Source organism: Rattus norvegicus, chromosome 2 (genome assembly GCF_036323735.1).
Source record: "Rattus norvegicus strain BN/NHsdMcwi chromosome 2, GRCr8, whole genome shotgun sequence".
In the NCBI taxonomy this organism is placed as follows: domain Eukaryota; kingdom Metazoa; phylum Chordata; class Mammalia; order Rodentia; family Muridae; genus Rattus; species Rattus norvegicus.
The window spans coordinates 220,935,474-220,951,380 of NC_086020.1; the positions used below are offsets into that span (position 1 = coordinate 220,935,474).

Here is a 15,907-nt window from a genome sequence, read left to right on the forward strand (position 1 = left end):
CTGTCTCTGTCTCTCTGTTTCTCTCCCTGTCTCTGTCTCTCTGTCTCTCTCTGTCTCTGTCTCTCTCCCTGTCTCTGTCTGTCTCTCTCCCTGTCTCTATCTCTGTCTCTCTCTGTCTCTGTCTCTCTCTCTCTCTCTCTCTCTCACACACACACACACACACACATTCATGCACACACCCCTAATCCTACACTGTTAATGTGGTTACCTTTGACCACTGCTCAGTGACACCGCATTTCTACTAAACCCCCAGTAGCTCCTTCAGCTGGACAGAAAGCAGTGATTTGCGATCAAATGAGGGACAAAAGCTGAGCTGTGTCTGCATTGGTCCAGTCCCCAGCACTCCACTTCAGGTCAATTCAGAAAACGTGGGTGCTCGCTTGCTGACCTACCTCAGCTGAGGCACAAAGCCCCGATTTCCCAGACTACAAATGTGAGGGCATTTGGTCAGCTATTTCCTGAAGCTCCTTTCATCCCGAGTCCTTCCTCTTGTCCAACTCTGCAGCTGCAGAGTGCTTTCTGTGTGGACGATGCGGCCTATGAGATAGACTCTGCTACTTCCTAAGGCGTGTAACCATAAGCGTCTTAATCTCTCTCTCTCACCAGTCACCTGAGGATCTTGCTAAAATTCAGCTTCTAGTTCAGTGGTTGGGGTGGGACCTAGAATTCAGTTCTAAGAAGCTCCAGATGGACCAAAGACCACAGTTTGAGTAGTAAGAAAATGAAAACACGAGCTGGAGAGATGGCTCAGCGGTGAACAGCACTGACCGCTCTTCCAGAGGTCCTGAGTTCAATTCCCAGCAACCACATGGTGACTCACAACCATCTGTAATGGGATCTGATGCCCTCTTCTGTTGTGTTGTATGCATTAAATAAATAATATAAATTTTTTTTAAAAAAAAAGAAAGAAGGGGTTGGGGATTTAGCTCAGTGGTAGAGCGCTTGCCTAGCAAGCACAAGGCCCTGGGTTTGGTCCCCAGCTCTGAAAAAAAGAAAAGAAAAAAAAAAGAAAGAAAGAAAGAAAGAAAATTAGACCGCTAATCATGAGAATGGTTAACACCGCCTGACTTATGCTTGATGTTATTTACATAAACCATTATGTGTTAGGCTGCTATTTTCACAGAAGTCATGAAGCTTGTTTCCCGATTTTCATACTTAAGAAGTCATTTTGTCCCCTCTCCCGGTGACTCATATCAAATGCCAACTACTAGCTCATACTTCTTACACCCTAAGCCCAACCCACCCTCCGCTCATAACTAGCAAATAATCTAAACCCTCCTGATGGGACAGCTATGGGCGAGCATCATGCTGGTCTCCCTCTTGCCCCTCCAGAGAGGCAACTGGAAGGAAGATGCTGCACAATCTCCCCAGGAAGGTGGCTAACGAGGAACGGGGTGAGGGTGTCAGAGCACAAGCGTTCTTTTTTTTTTTTTTTTTTCCATTTTTTCCTTTTTTTTTTCGGAGCTGGGGACCGAACCCAGGGCCTTGCGCTCACTAGGCAAGCGCTCTACCACTGAGCTAAATCCCCAACCCCGAGCACAAGCGTTCTTAACGTCCCTCAAATGCATATATTTAACTTGTTCTGGGTCTGGTACTGTGAGTGTGGTAGAGCTCACAGTAGCCCGGGACATCAGTGAAGCTAAAATCCTCCACTTTCATAATATGTTCATGCATAAGGAAAAGTGTACCTTGCTTTCCACGGGGTCATAATCCAAGGCAAAAACCATTCCCATCTGCCGGCTGAGCAGAGTTTTGTAGTCTGTTCCATCAAAATGCATGTGTCGTATGTCCTGGGAATTTGCAAACAGTAAAAATGGCTGCGGTCCTGTTAACAAAATTTTAAATAGGGTTGAACCGAAAATGCTTTAAAATCCACGGCATTTGTGACTCTTGCTTTTCACTGCACAATCTTCTTTAGTTCCTGCAATATTAGTCTGCTCATCTCCCAGCAGGGTTACATAGGCAGACAGGTGGAAAGACCTACCCCTCTTGCAAAGCGTCACTGCCAGATTCCATCCCTGGGTCCTTACTTATAGAAAGGCATTAACCCAAAGCACAGACAAATCACTCAGATCTTTTTTTTGGCTGTAACCTCCTTTACTCACACAGGATGAACTCACCGATTCATTTTCCATAGCTGGGTGCTCTTCTGAAAGGGGATCATACAATCCTTTGAATTATAAGGCTCCCTAATCACTTTCTAGTTCCTTATGTTTTATTAGCCAAGACCTTATGGAGTTAAGGGTATTGAGGTCAGACTTAGGCAAGCATCACAGCATTTCAGATTATCAGCACAATCAACCCTCAACACACGAAAGTCAACTTGGCATAATTCTCAGATTTCCAAGGGTAGTGAAAAGATGCAATGTCAGCAGATGCAGAGAAGCAGCAGCTGAAGCATAAAACTCCACACTCAAGTTGAGGGGAAAAGAAGTTGTCAAACTGTTATCATTGCTATACCAGAAAGATCAAAATCAAACCAGCCAACAAATATTGATTACACATGGGTTAACTATAAAGTTCTTTAAGCCCACTCCCCATGATGGCCTCCCCATTTACTAAAGTTACCAGGCCCCACTATGAGTGTCTGGATGCCCCTTAAGTAAGAAAAGGTCTTCGTTATTTATGCTGCAGTTACTTATATTGTTCATAGTAACGAGATTCACTTCCTACTTCCAACATTTCCTTCTCAAATCATATTTTCCACCAGGAATCCGGAAGCAATTTAACTTTGCACATCTCTAATGCAACCCTGGTTTGTGTGATCTCTTTGGTTCAGGTTGAGACATTCAAACAACCACGGCGCTAACCTGAAGCTGCACAGCTCTTTCGGTCCAATTGTAGGTCGTACCCAGGAAAGCAATCACATTCCCAGGATGCTAGGCTGAGAGGAAGGCAGATCTGGCTGCATCCACCATTATCAGGAGATGAACAACCTACAAAAACCAGCCACCGGGGGATGATGCCATATCACACAAAATGTAACAATCCTTCATGAAAGTACCCCGAAGAACTAACCCTATGTCCGTTAGACCCATTTTCTTTTTTTTTTTAATTTATTTTTTAAGATTTTATTTTATTGTATGAGTACACTGTAGCTGCCTTCAGACACACCAGAAGAGGGCATCAGATCTCATTACAGATGGTTGTGAGCCACCATGTGGTTGCTGGGATTTGAACTCAGGACCTCAGGAAGAGCAGTTGGTGCTCTTAACCACTGAACCATCTCTCCAGCCCCTAGACCCATTTTCTTAATCACTGGCACTGCTGCCATCAAGATTCTCTTCAGAGTTTAGTGGAACTGTCAGTCATGGCCTCCTCTTTCCCTTAACCCTTCACATTCCTTTGGCCCTTGTCTGTGCCTTCCACCGCTGGGTTCAGGAACACACGCACTGGCAGCCACCCAAAGAAACGCATTTCGAGTTTGTCCTAACTCTTCTGCTGGGTAATACAATCTTTCTTTCTTTCTTTTTTTTTTTTTTTTTTTTTGGTTCTTTTTTTCAGAGCTGGGGATCGAACCCAGGGCCTTGCGCTTCCTAGGCAAGCGCTCTACCACTGAGCTAAATCCCCAACCCCCAATCTTTCTATCTCAAACATTTTTGGCCTCTTGACTTTGGCCTTTTGGTTTGTTTGTTTTGTTTTTCATTGATCTTAACTCACTTTGTTTTCAATTCTAGATTTGGCTAACACCAAATCCCACCAAGTATGTGTCTTCATATTTTGCAGATTTTATTTAAACAATTAAAAACTACTTGAAACTCTTCCAATAATCCTGAGTTTTATCCAGACTTCTGTGTGCTTAAGTCTCTAGGAAGAGAAAGGCATAGGGTTGTTTACTTATTAGCTGCCCCCAATATGCTGAGCACTCTGCATCCTTCCTGCAGCACTAAGGTCACATGAGGGGTTGACACCACACTGCTAGGAACTGGTAATGCTGGTCCAGGATTAACAATGTCAAAGAACATTCTAGAAACCACTCTACTGTCTTAAAAAACCTCCCAAATTTACCTATTAATTGGTTATATAAATTTCTTTCAATATGTGATAATTGGAAAACCTAATCTGCTTTGGCAATAGAGTAAAATGTTCAGTGTCTCTTAGAAGATTCATAGTGCTAAGTCAACAGACAGCCAATAAACTCACCAGTGCATGTCTTCCCATCTTTTCCGAGCACTGAACCTGCTGGACAGATGCACAGAGGACCATCTGATGTCAGGATGCAATCATGGCTACACTCTGATCTGTTGCCTGGACAGGCAACAAGTTCTAATTAAGAAGAACAAAGTAACATTAGTGCTAAATTGGGTTGTAAAAATTTGTTACAATCAATCAGTTTCTACTCTGAAAGAAGAAAGTTGGATAAAAAAATCTAACATTTATGAGATGCCACAGTCTTGAGAAATACCAAAACAAGGAACAAAGTATCGATCTAAATTTTAAAAAGTAAAGAGCTAGGATTCTGGGAAACTGGCTCTAACCTTCTATGATTTCTCCTATTTTGAATAAGATCTTTAAAGTTGTTTGACACCAGAATTCCAAAATATTTTACATAGAATTGTAGCAAGTGATTCTGGATATTACACACGTTGGAAACAGCAAAGGTATTTTGTGTATGGTTAAATGATGGAAGAGAAATGAAAGGCTCTTAACAAATACCAAAGTTCATGACGAATGCATAGGAAAACATGACGTATGTGTGCTAATGCACGCCTTCAGAACACTGGGAAATAGGAAGAGGAAACAATAGAAGATGACATTAGGAAAAGATAGAAAATTCAGATTAGAAAAGGCTCCAACTGGGAGTGATGTCACACGCCTGTAATCCCAGCCACAGAAAGCTGAGTCAGGAGAACCTCAAGATCAATGCCAACCTACACTACGCTAATGGGATTGTATCAAAACAAACCTAATGAAAATAAAACCTTCAAATATATAAGTTTGTGCTAGAGAAGGTGTAATTTTAAATGGGTGTACACATAAAAGTCCAACAGTAATACAGAAATAACTGCATAGTGATTTAAGAAATTTAAACCCTACTCTATACCTTGCATAAGAATTAACTCCAGGGGCTGGAGAGATGGCTCAGCGGTTAAGAGTATTGGCTGCTCTTCCAGAGGTCCTGAGTTCAAATCCCAGCAACCACATGGTGGCTCACAACCAACTGTAATGGGATCTGATGCCCTCTTCTGGTGTGTCTGAAGACAGCGACAGGGTACTGATATATAATAAATAAATATTTAAAAGAATTTTAAAAAAAAGAATTAACTCCAGCAAACTTGAATGCAAACTTAAAATGTCTAGAAGCTTTGAGAATTAAGTAAAACTGTATGTGTTCTTGTTGGCATATGATGAGGCCTATATTCAACCAATTTGCATCCAGTCTTTTAGGGCATTTACTAATAGGCCAGAAGCAAGTCTCCTGTGCAGTGCTGATAGGTAATTTCCATACAGTTCATTATTTATTACCCATCAACTTCAATGAACCTGGTTTCATAAACCAAGACGATATACAGACAGACCTGTTCTCCATCATCTATATAATAAGCATGATTCCAAACATGTGTCTGTATATTAGTCATGCTAAGAGTAGACTAAAACCCAGGACAACACGATATCTGACTATGCAATCCTAAATTCGCCCTGGGGGTATCCACAGGAATTCACAATATTCTTTGTTTCTTTTTTTAAGTACACTCTAACATTGATGTCCCCGCAAACCTAGAAATGACTAATTCACTGGCAAATTATATCCTCTAAATACAAATTTTCACATTTGTTTTGCCCTATACTGTAAGAATTGAGTCTTGGGAAAGCAGACAGTGAATGAGATAAAAGTTTCCCTTATAAAAGCTTTCTAGGGGCTGGAGAGATGGATCAGTGGTTAAGAGCACTGACTGCTCTTCCTGAGGTCCTGAGTTCAAATCCCAGCAACCACAACCATCTGTAATGAGATCTGATGCCCTCTTCTGGTGTGTACTCATATACAATAAAATAAAACTTAAAAAATAAAAATAAAAAAATAAAAGCTTTCTAATTAATAGTTAGAAACTGAAGGACAAGAATATTACTTCTAAACCATTGGTGAAATAATGGATCTAGGAAATAATATTAAAACGGGAGTGGTGAGCTCTGTAACAGACGACTGGACCCTGACTAGTCTCACGATACAAAGGGACAACAGGGCGTTACCTATATCTTGGTGGAAGTACAAATACGTTTATAATGTATTCCGGCCAAGAAATTCAATGCTAAATCTAATCCAGTCTATGATTGCAAGTTCACAGAACACTGCAGAGACGTTTAGAAATGTAATTGACAAAATACACAAAGCAAGAAGCTCTGGCGTAAATAAAAAGTTAACTTAATTAACACTAAATGAGGGATAAGAAGAGTCTATGAGGGCTGGAGAGATGGCTCAGTGGTTAAAAGCACTGACTTCCAGAGGTCCTGAGTCCAAATCCCAGCAACCACATGGTGGCTCACAACCATCTATAATGGGATCTGATGCCCTCTTCCAGTATGTCTGAAGTATATTTATATATAATAAATGAATAACTCTTTAAGAAAAAGTCTGAGAGGTAGGTGCATCAAGTTAAAACATGTTATGTAGAGGACTTTTTAAAGTTAATGCAAACTAACAACACCCTCTCTAGCACACGCTTATACATGCTTTTGTTTTCATTAGCTTTTTTATACAGTCATATAATAGAAAAAAATTGATATTTGACAATATTAAGAATTATCATCAATGTTAGGGGTATAGCAGTGGTATTGTGATTGTATCTGAAAACTGACAGATATTACACTAGGGGATTGTGGTTCATTTTTTAAGTGTAACAATGTATCGTTTGCCTTAAGAGTGCTGGGATCACACATCATACCACAATGTCCAGTTTCAACTGGCCATGTTTTAGAAAGCAAAGTGAAATGCGACCCCAGGTAATTCTGAAGACCACCAACTCCGATCATAGCCACCTTAGGACATTACTGAAAATAAAATAATGGAACAATGACTTGTTGCGTCTTACCGTGACATCGTTTCCCATCAGGAAGCAGAACAAAGCCTGTAGGGCATGTGCAGTAATAGGATCCAGGGATGTTTTCACACCCAAGAGTACAGCCGTGATTCTGCAAGGCACACTCATTGACATCTGCACAATGACAAGGACAACCCACAGGAACAATGTTATCCTTGAAAACAAACTGTGATATCCCTAATCGGCACAAAGCGGGGCATCTGTCACTTGATTACACTGCGGATTACCATGGGATACTTCTCCAACCCTCAGAGAGAGCAACAGAAAGCAGTTCAGGGCTCACGGAAGTCATTTCTGTCGGCCCAGGGTTACTTAGAGACCACTTTCTCACAGTTTTAGACAGGATTTACCCTTTACTAAAAAGTTACAACAGGGGCTGGAGAGATGGCTCAGCAGTTAAGAACACTAACTGTTCCCCACAAAGGTCCTGGGTTCAATTCCCAGCAACCACATGGTGGCTCACAGCCATCTATAATGAGATCTGATGCCCTCTTCTGCTGTGTCTGAAGAAAACACAGTGTGCTCACATACACAAAATAAACAAATAATCTTTAAAATGGAGTTAAGGTGAAATCCCCTGGAAAGCTAGGAGCTCCTTTTTGTGACTCTGAGGATTGATCTGAGGGTCTTATGTGTGTCTTATGTGCCCCCACAGCTGGCTTGAACTCGGGGTGACCTTGAACTGCAATCCTGCTCCTTGAAGCTGGGACTAGAATATTTTAGCCAATTTAGGATATCTTCTGCCTTGGGTCTTCCCTCTCTCCAGGAGGGACTCTTCTCAACATCCCTGCTCTCACAGAAGCGCCAACCCTCTTAAGTCACAGGCATCAGCTCACTGGACCTAAGCCAGGGACTGTAATACATAACAGGCAGAAGCTGGATGTGCCCAGGTCAACTGATTCCTTTGAATGTGCACACCACTGCACCTTCTAGAAAACAGGTTACTTCTCCAGGGCTCCAGGGCTGATTATACAGGACCAGGAACTTCCAAGCAGGAGGAGGCCTAGATGAGGAAGCAGTCAGGTTCAGTTTCCCTAGGTTCTCCCTAGATCTCATGAGGGGTTAGATAAGTATGGAATACTCTCAATCTGATGCTAGCTATGGAATTACTCCTAAAAATATCTAAAATTTAAGAAAAGAATTTGCTCATCCTGATATTTTGCACAAAGTCAAAGTAAAAGAGAAAGAAGAGAGAGGAAAGGAAGGAGGGAAAGGGAGGAGGGGGAAAGGGAGAGAGTGTGAGAAAGAAAGAGGGAGGGAGAGAATGTGAGAGAGTAAGAGAGAGGGGGAGGAGAGAGAGAGAGAGAGAGAGATTATTTGTTGACTGCACTCAGAAACCTCTGTCTTAAAGTCGAAGAGATGGCTCAGAAATTAAAAGCAGTTGCTGTCTTACAGAGGGCCTAAGTTCGGTTCCTTGTACCCACACGGTGGCTCGCAATCTTAATTAAAGGTCCAAAGGATACCAAGCTGTCTTCTAGGCTCCACAGGCACATGCACGTGAGGCACAAACATACATGTAGGCTCTTATAAACACAGTATAAAAGTAATGAATCTTCAAAGAAAATCTTGGCCTTTTATCAGCCCCTCAGCAACTTCTTAATGGATTGCATCTGGCAACATTAGACCTGAGATTATACTAGAAATTAAGACAGAAAAAAAAGCTCCTTCTGGGTAAAGAAGGGAGGGAGGGAGCGAGCAAGGAAGGAAGAAGACTGAAGTTTGTTTTTCTTGGAGGCCCTGGACGACCCCAGCCCCACGAACTCAAGTCATAAACAGCCACACACACACTGGACTAGCAGAGCTCTTTCCACTTGTCAAAAAGGACAGCTTTCGTGCATGCGCACATTACCTTCGCAGTACTTCCGGTCTCGGCTTAACGTATAGCCTTCAGCGCATGCGCACGAGTCTGAGTTGGGGTCTCGCTCAGAGAGACTGTAGAGACACTGTCCTCTTCTCTGTTTGCATCGTTCGGAGTCTAAAACAGAAGATTGTTTATTTCAGAGAAAGTGGAGATGCGTTTTTTGACAGAGAGCCATGCTAGAAGTCTGATTGATTACAGTGGGGGGGTGTGCCCTTGCAGTGACGTCACAGCGGTGCCGCCTACAGCTCTGTTCCAATCAGCAGCAAACAGGATCTCCCGCCCTCCTATTCAGTGGCCAAGCCTCTTTATTTGCCTAATCCAAAGCTGCTGCTGTCGCTCAGGGTCAGGGCAGGGCGTCCTAATTAGCTGGAGATGGTATTCAGTTTGCAAAATGATCATAGCTTATCAGCACTTTCATTTTGCTCTCCATGTGTATATCAAAACTACACATACTATATCTTTAAGAGTTTAGAAAGCCTCAAACTTTAAGATGCGTTTTTCTTCACTGAAATACACCTCAGGTCTGGTTCTTGACTGGTTTTATGGTGATTATTTAAAGAAGCGGGTTTCATACTCCATACCACTGGCATATGCCTTACTTCTGAATATTTTGTTTTACTGTGCTAGTATCCAGTATGTCATGAAATATTCCGGGGAAAGTGTAAAGTATGCTCAGTGAAACAGATGCTTGGGGTGAATTAGCCAGAGTTGGGTTAAGTCACATTTAACTGAGTGCTACCGTTACATGTGGTTAAAAACCATAAAATGAGGCTTAGGTTAAATTTACTGTGATGAATAAGTGGCTCATATGGTGATTTTACTTTTCCGACCCAAATGTCAAGAATTAACAATGGTAACATGTATCCCTTTTCAAAATGCTAACAAGAACTTTGTCCATTTTCCTCCCTCCTACATTTTACCCGTAGACCCTTTGTAAAGTGCTCTTTAGAACTTTTGTAAAGTAGGGCTGGAGAGTTGGTTCCGTGGTTAAGAGCACTGTCTATTCTTTCAGAGGTCATGAGTTCAATCCCCAGCAACCATGTATTGATTCATAACCATCTGTAATTGGATCTGATGCCCTCTTCTCTCCTCTTCTCCTGTGTCAGCAACAGGATACTCAAATACATTAAATAAATAAATCTTTTTTAAAAAGTACAGAAGTAAGCCTATGGGTGAGTGAAATTTTTCAGAATGCTAGAGATGTGGTGACAGAGACCTGGGGAAGAGGTAAAGACAGAAGATTGGAGATGGGAGTGGAGACTCAGGCCTTTAACCCCAGCACACTGGAGTCAGACACAAAGGCAAGAGTGGGTCTAAAGAGACTCTATCTTTAAAAAAGATATCATTACTGTCTAAAGATAAAATTTGAATGAACTTAGTTAAAAGACATCTCTGTCTTTTATTTGCAATCTGTAAGTTGAGCAGCAGTTAATCTACACCTAGAGAGGTGCTTGCTGCAAGTGGCCAAGCAGTTGGCCTGGGTGGAAAGAGGAAATGACAAGACAAAGAACAGATTGGTGGGCGTCCATTACTCCCCATGTCAGGGTTAAACCAGCAGGACTGCTGGGAAAACTGAACTGCAGGGGACTTGGCTATGGTCACTCTCCTGATTGCTCAGGTCAGATAAACAATCGGTCACGTGGAACGGCATTCCTCTTGGGTCTGTCCAGGACCTGGGCCAGGATCTCATTCAGTCTAAGCCAGTGACATCTTTATTCAGTGAGAAACATAGGAAATGGAACACCAGCTGTCTACATATTACAGACTCTAAAGTGATTCTGATGCAGAGTATTCAAAATAGACTTTTAGAAACTCTAGCCTAGTTACAGGGAACTAACTACTTTTAACTAACCTGTCTTATATTCTTAAATACTTCTAATTTTTCCAAATGATTAAATGCACAATCTTGCCAACTAGCAATACAAATTCAATGTCTACTGGGCACATTGAGTAGCAGTGGATAGTCTTTTGAAAATTAAATCTAAAATTTTGTTTATTCTCTGTGGCTTTATGTCCGTTATGCACACATATTGTTCATATTTCCATGCTTCACTTATGATATCAGAAATTAAGATATAAGCAAAATTATGGAGTGGGGATGTAGTTCTTGCCTAACTTGCAGAAAACCCTGGGTTTAATCTTCAGCACAGCACACACTGGGTAGAGCAGTGTAGACCTATAATCCACACTCAGAAGGTGGAGGCCAGAGAGAAGCTGAAGTTCATCTTCAGTTATGTAGTAAGTTTGAAGCCAGCCTGGTGTACAAATCCTTGTCAAAAAGAAAGGAAGGAAGGAAGAAAGGAAGAAAGAAGGAAGGAAGAAAGACAGGAAGAAGGGGAGGAAGAAGGAGGAGGAGGGAATTAACTGTTAAGCAAAGTTAAAAATAAAATGTCTCAAATAAAAGTGAATGAATAAAATTAGAAGTGTATAGCTATTGGAAACAAAATGCAGTCATTTCAATTTTAAAAATCAAAGCATAGAGCACGTTAAGTTTTGTGACTTCACACACGAATACTATAATCCAGAGGAGTCTGCATCGGCCTCTTCAAGGCACCAAAATGCCACCACTTCCCTACGGTAGACAGAAGGAGTCTATGATTCCTATCAATACTCCCTATAAACATCTTTATAGTTGCCCAGTGTGGTAGAGAATTGTAGGATTGAGCCATGACAACCAAGTTCTGTTTCTGTCTTTTACAACAAATCCCTTTATAGCTTTGACCTTCTATTCCTAATCCACGAAATAGAGTTGTTGAAATAGATACTCTCCGACACCCCTCTCTCTTTATTTTAAATTTATTTTTGAAGTGCCAAGGATCAGACTCAGGGCTTTGTAACACTAGATGAGTGCTCTACCCCCGAACTACACCCCCAGGTCATTTTCGTCCCCTCCCCAAACAGGGTCTTGCTCTGTAATCCAACCCAACCTCAGATGTTCAGTCCTCACACTCAGTCTCCTGAGTGTTGGGATGATGGGTGTGAACCACAACACCCAGCTCTTCTTTTAGAAAAAAGTTATGGTTCTAAAATGAATTAATTGTTGATAGTAATTCTTCAAATTTATACCTCAAAGATGTCAAACTTGATGACTGCTTAATATATGGTAATTTAAAAAAATCAAACTGATTGATAAAGAAAACATTGCTCTGTAGGGTAGAGATATGGTATGTGGATTTTATTCTCGTTCCCTATTGACTATCACGCTTTTTATTTCTATTCTATTGAACCATCACCATCCTTACAGTTATGTATATGTATTTTAGCTATATGTTTTTAATCGATGAGTGTCTGGGAGTAATCCATACACTCTACTCACTGCTTCAGTAGAACCTGGAGTAGCGCCTTTCACAGGTGGTCGAGGCACCTGCACCCCTGCTTGGTTTGCCCTTGAATTCCCGTCAACCTTACTGATAGACCTGAGAACCTGACAGCTCTCCTCTGCCCACTGCTGGTGGCTTCCAGTGATATTCAGTATTTAGCATAAGCCTCTCCCCGATGCTAAACACAGGTGGGAAAGTGATCAGCGTTCTCTGGCTGTGCTGATTGCACGACCCGAATTGAGACGCTAAATACTTGAAAGGTCATTTCAGGAAGCTGCCAAACACAGGGTGGAGAGTCGTATTTTTGTTTAATCTTCTTAAGCCGCCATTCTTTAGCTTCCAAATCAGCCAAAGCTAACACTCAAAATATTGCTGCTGTCCTCAGGTAACACCCCTTCACGGAGCCTGGCAGAAGGTTTACCTACTCTTCCAGATCAACAGACGCTCCTGACGGTGGTGTTTAATGTCCACAGAAATTACTAGCTACCTGCAAAGCACACGGGCTGAGGTGAGCTGTCCTCCAGCTCAGTAAGTCACATTGTTCCTGGCCCACTTCTTAGCAGGGCACATGGGGTTCCCTAGCCTGTGTCCCCAACCCCAACATGCTTCAAGCATTCACCCCACAAGAAAGCCTTTCTAGTCTTTGTTCAGTTCATTTATCCTAATGATTCTTTTTTTTTTTTTTTTTTTTTTTGGTAGCAGGGTTTCTCTGTGCAGCCACTATCACCCAACCCTAATGATTCTTATAACTAAGTACTTGGCATCCCCTAAATATTTAGCACATATCAATTAAAGTTAGAGTACCATTTTATAAAATAAATTTTGATACTTAATGTTCAGAACAAACCCTCAGAATACTTCCGGAAAATATTATTATTTTGCCGATAAAGAAATGGAATTTGTTAAAGATCAAATAAGTGTAGAATTGAGACTCGGCCTCAGGCCTTCTGAATGCAGACTACACTTTTTATCATGTCTATGTGGACTCTCTGTGTGTGTGTGTGTGTGTGTGTGTATGCCTGTGTACATATGTACTTAAAATGTTACAGTGCATTGAATCTTTGTAAAACCTATGATTACATTTTGATTCACTTGTTTACTGCCTTTCTTTCTTGTTGGTGAGTTCACATATGTAACCTCCTCAAAGATTCCCCAAAGTGTCTAGTATACATTTGGGGGGTGGGGAAGGGGGTTCTCTGTGAATGCACACACACACACACACACACACACACACACACACACACAAAAGAAATAAAGAATTGCCATTTTGTACTACTGGAATTTTAAACTGTGGTTTAAAAACAAAATGAAACAAATCACCTGGACAGGATTTGGCTATTTTTATCCTTCTGGATTCCTTTAAGAATTAGAACATAAACCAACCAATGGCTTTGAAGTAGTTGGAACATATGTGCTTTGGGGCTGGGGATGGAGCGAGCATTTGCCCAGCATGTACTAGTCCCTGTGTTCAATCCCCAGTACTGGGAGCAAGTAGGGAGAACTGGCATTTTTTTTTTTTAGAGCTGGGGACCAAACCCAGGGCCTTGCGCTTGCTAGGCAAGCGCTCTACCACTGAGCTAAATCCCCAGCCCCTAGCATTTACTCTTATGATGCCCTCCCTTTCTTATTTCATGCCCATTTCTGACAAGCCTGGCCATCCCATAGACTGAAGGTGGGGAACCCCAGGTGTGCATGGCCCTGCTCCCCTTGTCACCTGTGTCCCAATCCCACATTGGCTGCACAACTCCAGTGGTCATGCTAAGCCCAGCCTTGGCCTTGCATCCCAGGCCTCCGGCATCAGCATCACCCTAGACAGAGGAACCTAGTGTTCATCTTTCCTAAGCGCACAAGCCTCAGAGGAGCTCCTCTGGGGAAAGATACTGCATGTGAGGACCAAGAGGGTAATAGCAGCCAATAGGAACAGGCGAATCCTTTTTTTAAAAAAGAGTTTATGGGACTGGGGATTTAGCTCAGTGGTAGAGCGCTTACCTAGGAAGCACAAGGCCCTGGGTTCGGTCCCCAGCTCCGAAAAAAAGAACCAAAAAAAATAAAATAAAATAAAATAAAAATAAAAAAGAGTTTATAAAAGGTGCTTTGGGTGATCCTGGGAATTAACTCTTCCTTCTGCAAACATGTATATCAAGGGAAAGCATCAAATTTTAAATTTGAATTTCCTATACTAGCTCCTTGGGGCAATACTTTATTTGATACAGAAAGATTCCTCTGGGTATAAGAATTCTGGCAGATAAATAGTAAGCAGTGTTAGAGTGGATGGCTTCACTCTGAGCTCTTGATTTAAGAAAATGGCACTAGTGTCATAGGTACGAATCAGCAGCTTCTAAAGGCATTGTGCACAGGGCAGACTGGAAGTTTTATAGATGATAGACCAAGTTGGCAATGTCTGACCGGGAGCTGGCCCCTGTGTGTCCATGAATTGGTACAATAGGAGGGGTGCAGTGCCACCTGCAGTCTTATCCGTGAAGTGTTCTGTGAAAAATACTGGCTCTTAGCAGGCTCCTGGGGCTAACGCTCCACTTCTGGGAATGGACAAGGGAGACAAACACGCTACGTGACACCAATGTCTCAATGTGGAAAATTCAGAAAGTGGACAGCTCTCCGGACAAACACATGACAAGGAAAAGCCACAGGTCAAAGAATGATCAGAGACCCCGTCAGCAGGCATGCGGGAACCAGCAAGGTACGAGCGCTCACAGCAAACAGGGAGCCATAAAGATACAAAGTATTTCAAAAGGCTTTCAAATGGCAACCATTTGGCAGCCAGAGAACCTGTACTGTGAGGCCGGCTTTGCCTGAGGCAGTGCTTTGCTTGACCAGGGGCATGGATCTTTGACCCTCCCTAAGATATGACAGTAGCTTTGAAGGATAGAACAAACCCCATTTTATTTAAAATGCCCACAAATAGTAGCTTACAGAATTAAAGGCAGTCAGTGGTATTTTGTGTGTGAAGTGACTGTAAAAACCTTTCACACCATTTGAATGACAGGTTCCCCTGCTGGCCAGTGACTATGCTTTTGAGACTCATAATCTCAAAGCTCGAATATACATCTAAGGAAGACAGAGTAATAATAATGATAATAAAATTAGGCCTTTTACAAAATAACACCAGCGAGCAGTCAAAGCGCAAAGTTGTTAGGAATTCTCATTGATACACGATGGATAGTGTGTACGTCAAAGTTCCCACAGTGGGTTTAGTGTAATACTATAGGATCTGGGCAGTGGGAGAGCTGGCTTACTAGTTTAACTGGGCCAACACGAATGTAAGTTAAATTCTTTGTTTCAAGTCACCTAGAAGAGAGGAGCTCAGAGGGGTGGGGTATGAGAAGGATTTGTGTGTGTGTGTGTGTGTGTGTGTGTGTGTGTGTGTGTGTGCTTAAACTGCCAAAAAGGGGAAATGTTAACTCTGGGGTCTCTTAGGGGTGAATGGGTAGATGTCGATGTGGCAGTTAACAGGTTTTCCCAAAACAGTTCACAGAAACCTGTGCTATGAAATAAATGACCAATGGATCGAGGGGATGCACAGTGTCAATCAGCCTGAGTTCAAATCCAACCCCACTACACTGAAAAGCCGATGAGATGTGTTTTTAGTCTCTAAAACACTACTCAAATCACACCCTTTATCCATATAGTTATCACGAAGTTTGATGACATAATCTAGGGAAAGGCCCCAA

The 15,907-nt window shown here is 42.0% G+C and overlaps 1 protein-coding gene across 5 annotated transcripts in view; it reads right to left on the reverse strand.

Moving 5' to 3' along the window:
- The window catches only part of Egf (epidermal growth factor), an 82,672-nt gene that overhangs the window by 41,814 nt on the left and 24,951 nt on the right, over window positions 1-15,907 (reverse strand). For 4 of the 5 annotated variants that reach the window (XR_005500244.2, XR_005500245.2, NM_012842.2 and 1 more), the window contains exons 6-10: window positions 8,887-9,012; window positions 7,029-7,151; window positions 4,144-4,266; window positions 2,811-2,936; window positions 1,689-1,825 (exon numbers count right to left, since the gene is read on the reverse strand). Coding sequence is in view for 3 of the 5 variants with exons in the window: in NM_012842.2 (NP_036974.2) it covers window positions 1,689-1,825; window positions 2,811-2,936; window positions 4,144-4,266; window positions 7,029-7,151; window positions 8,887-9,012 (635 nt within the window). In the remaining 2 variants the exon portion in view is untranslated. The remainder of the gene's footprint in view (window positions 1-1,688; window positions 1,826-2,810; window positions 2,937-4,143; window positions 4,267-7,028; window positions 7,152-8,886; window positions 9,013-15,907) is intronic. The other variant, XM_063281339.1, reaches the window with a different exon arrangement.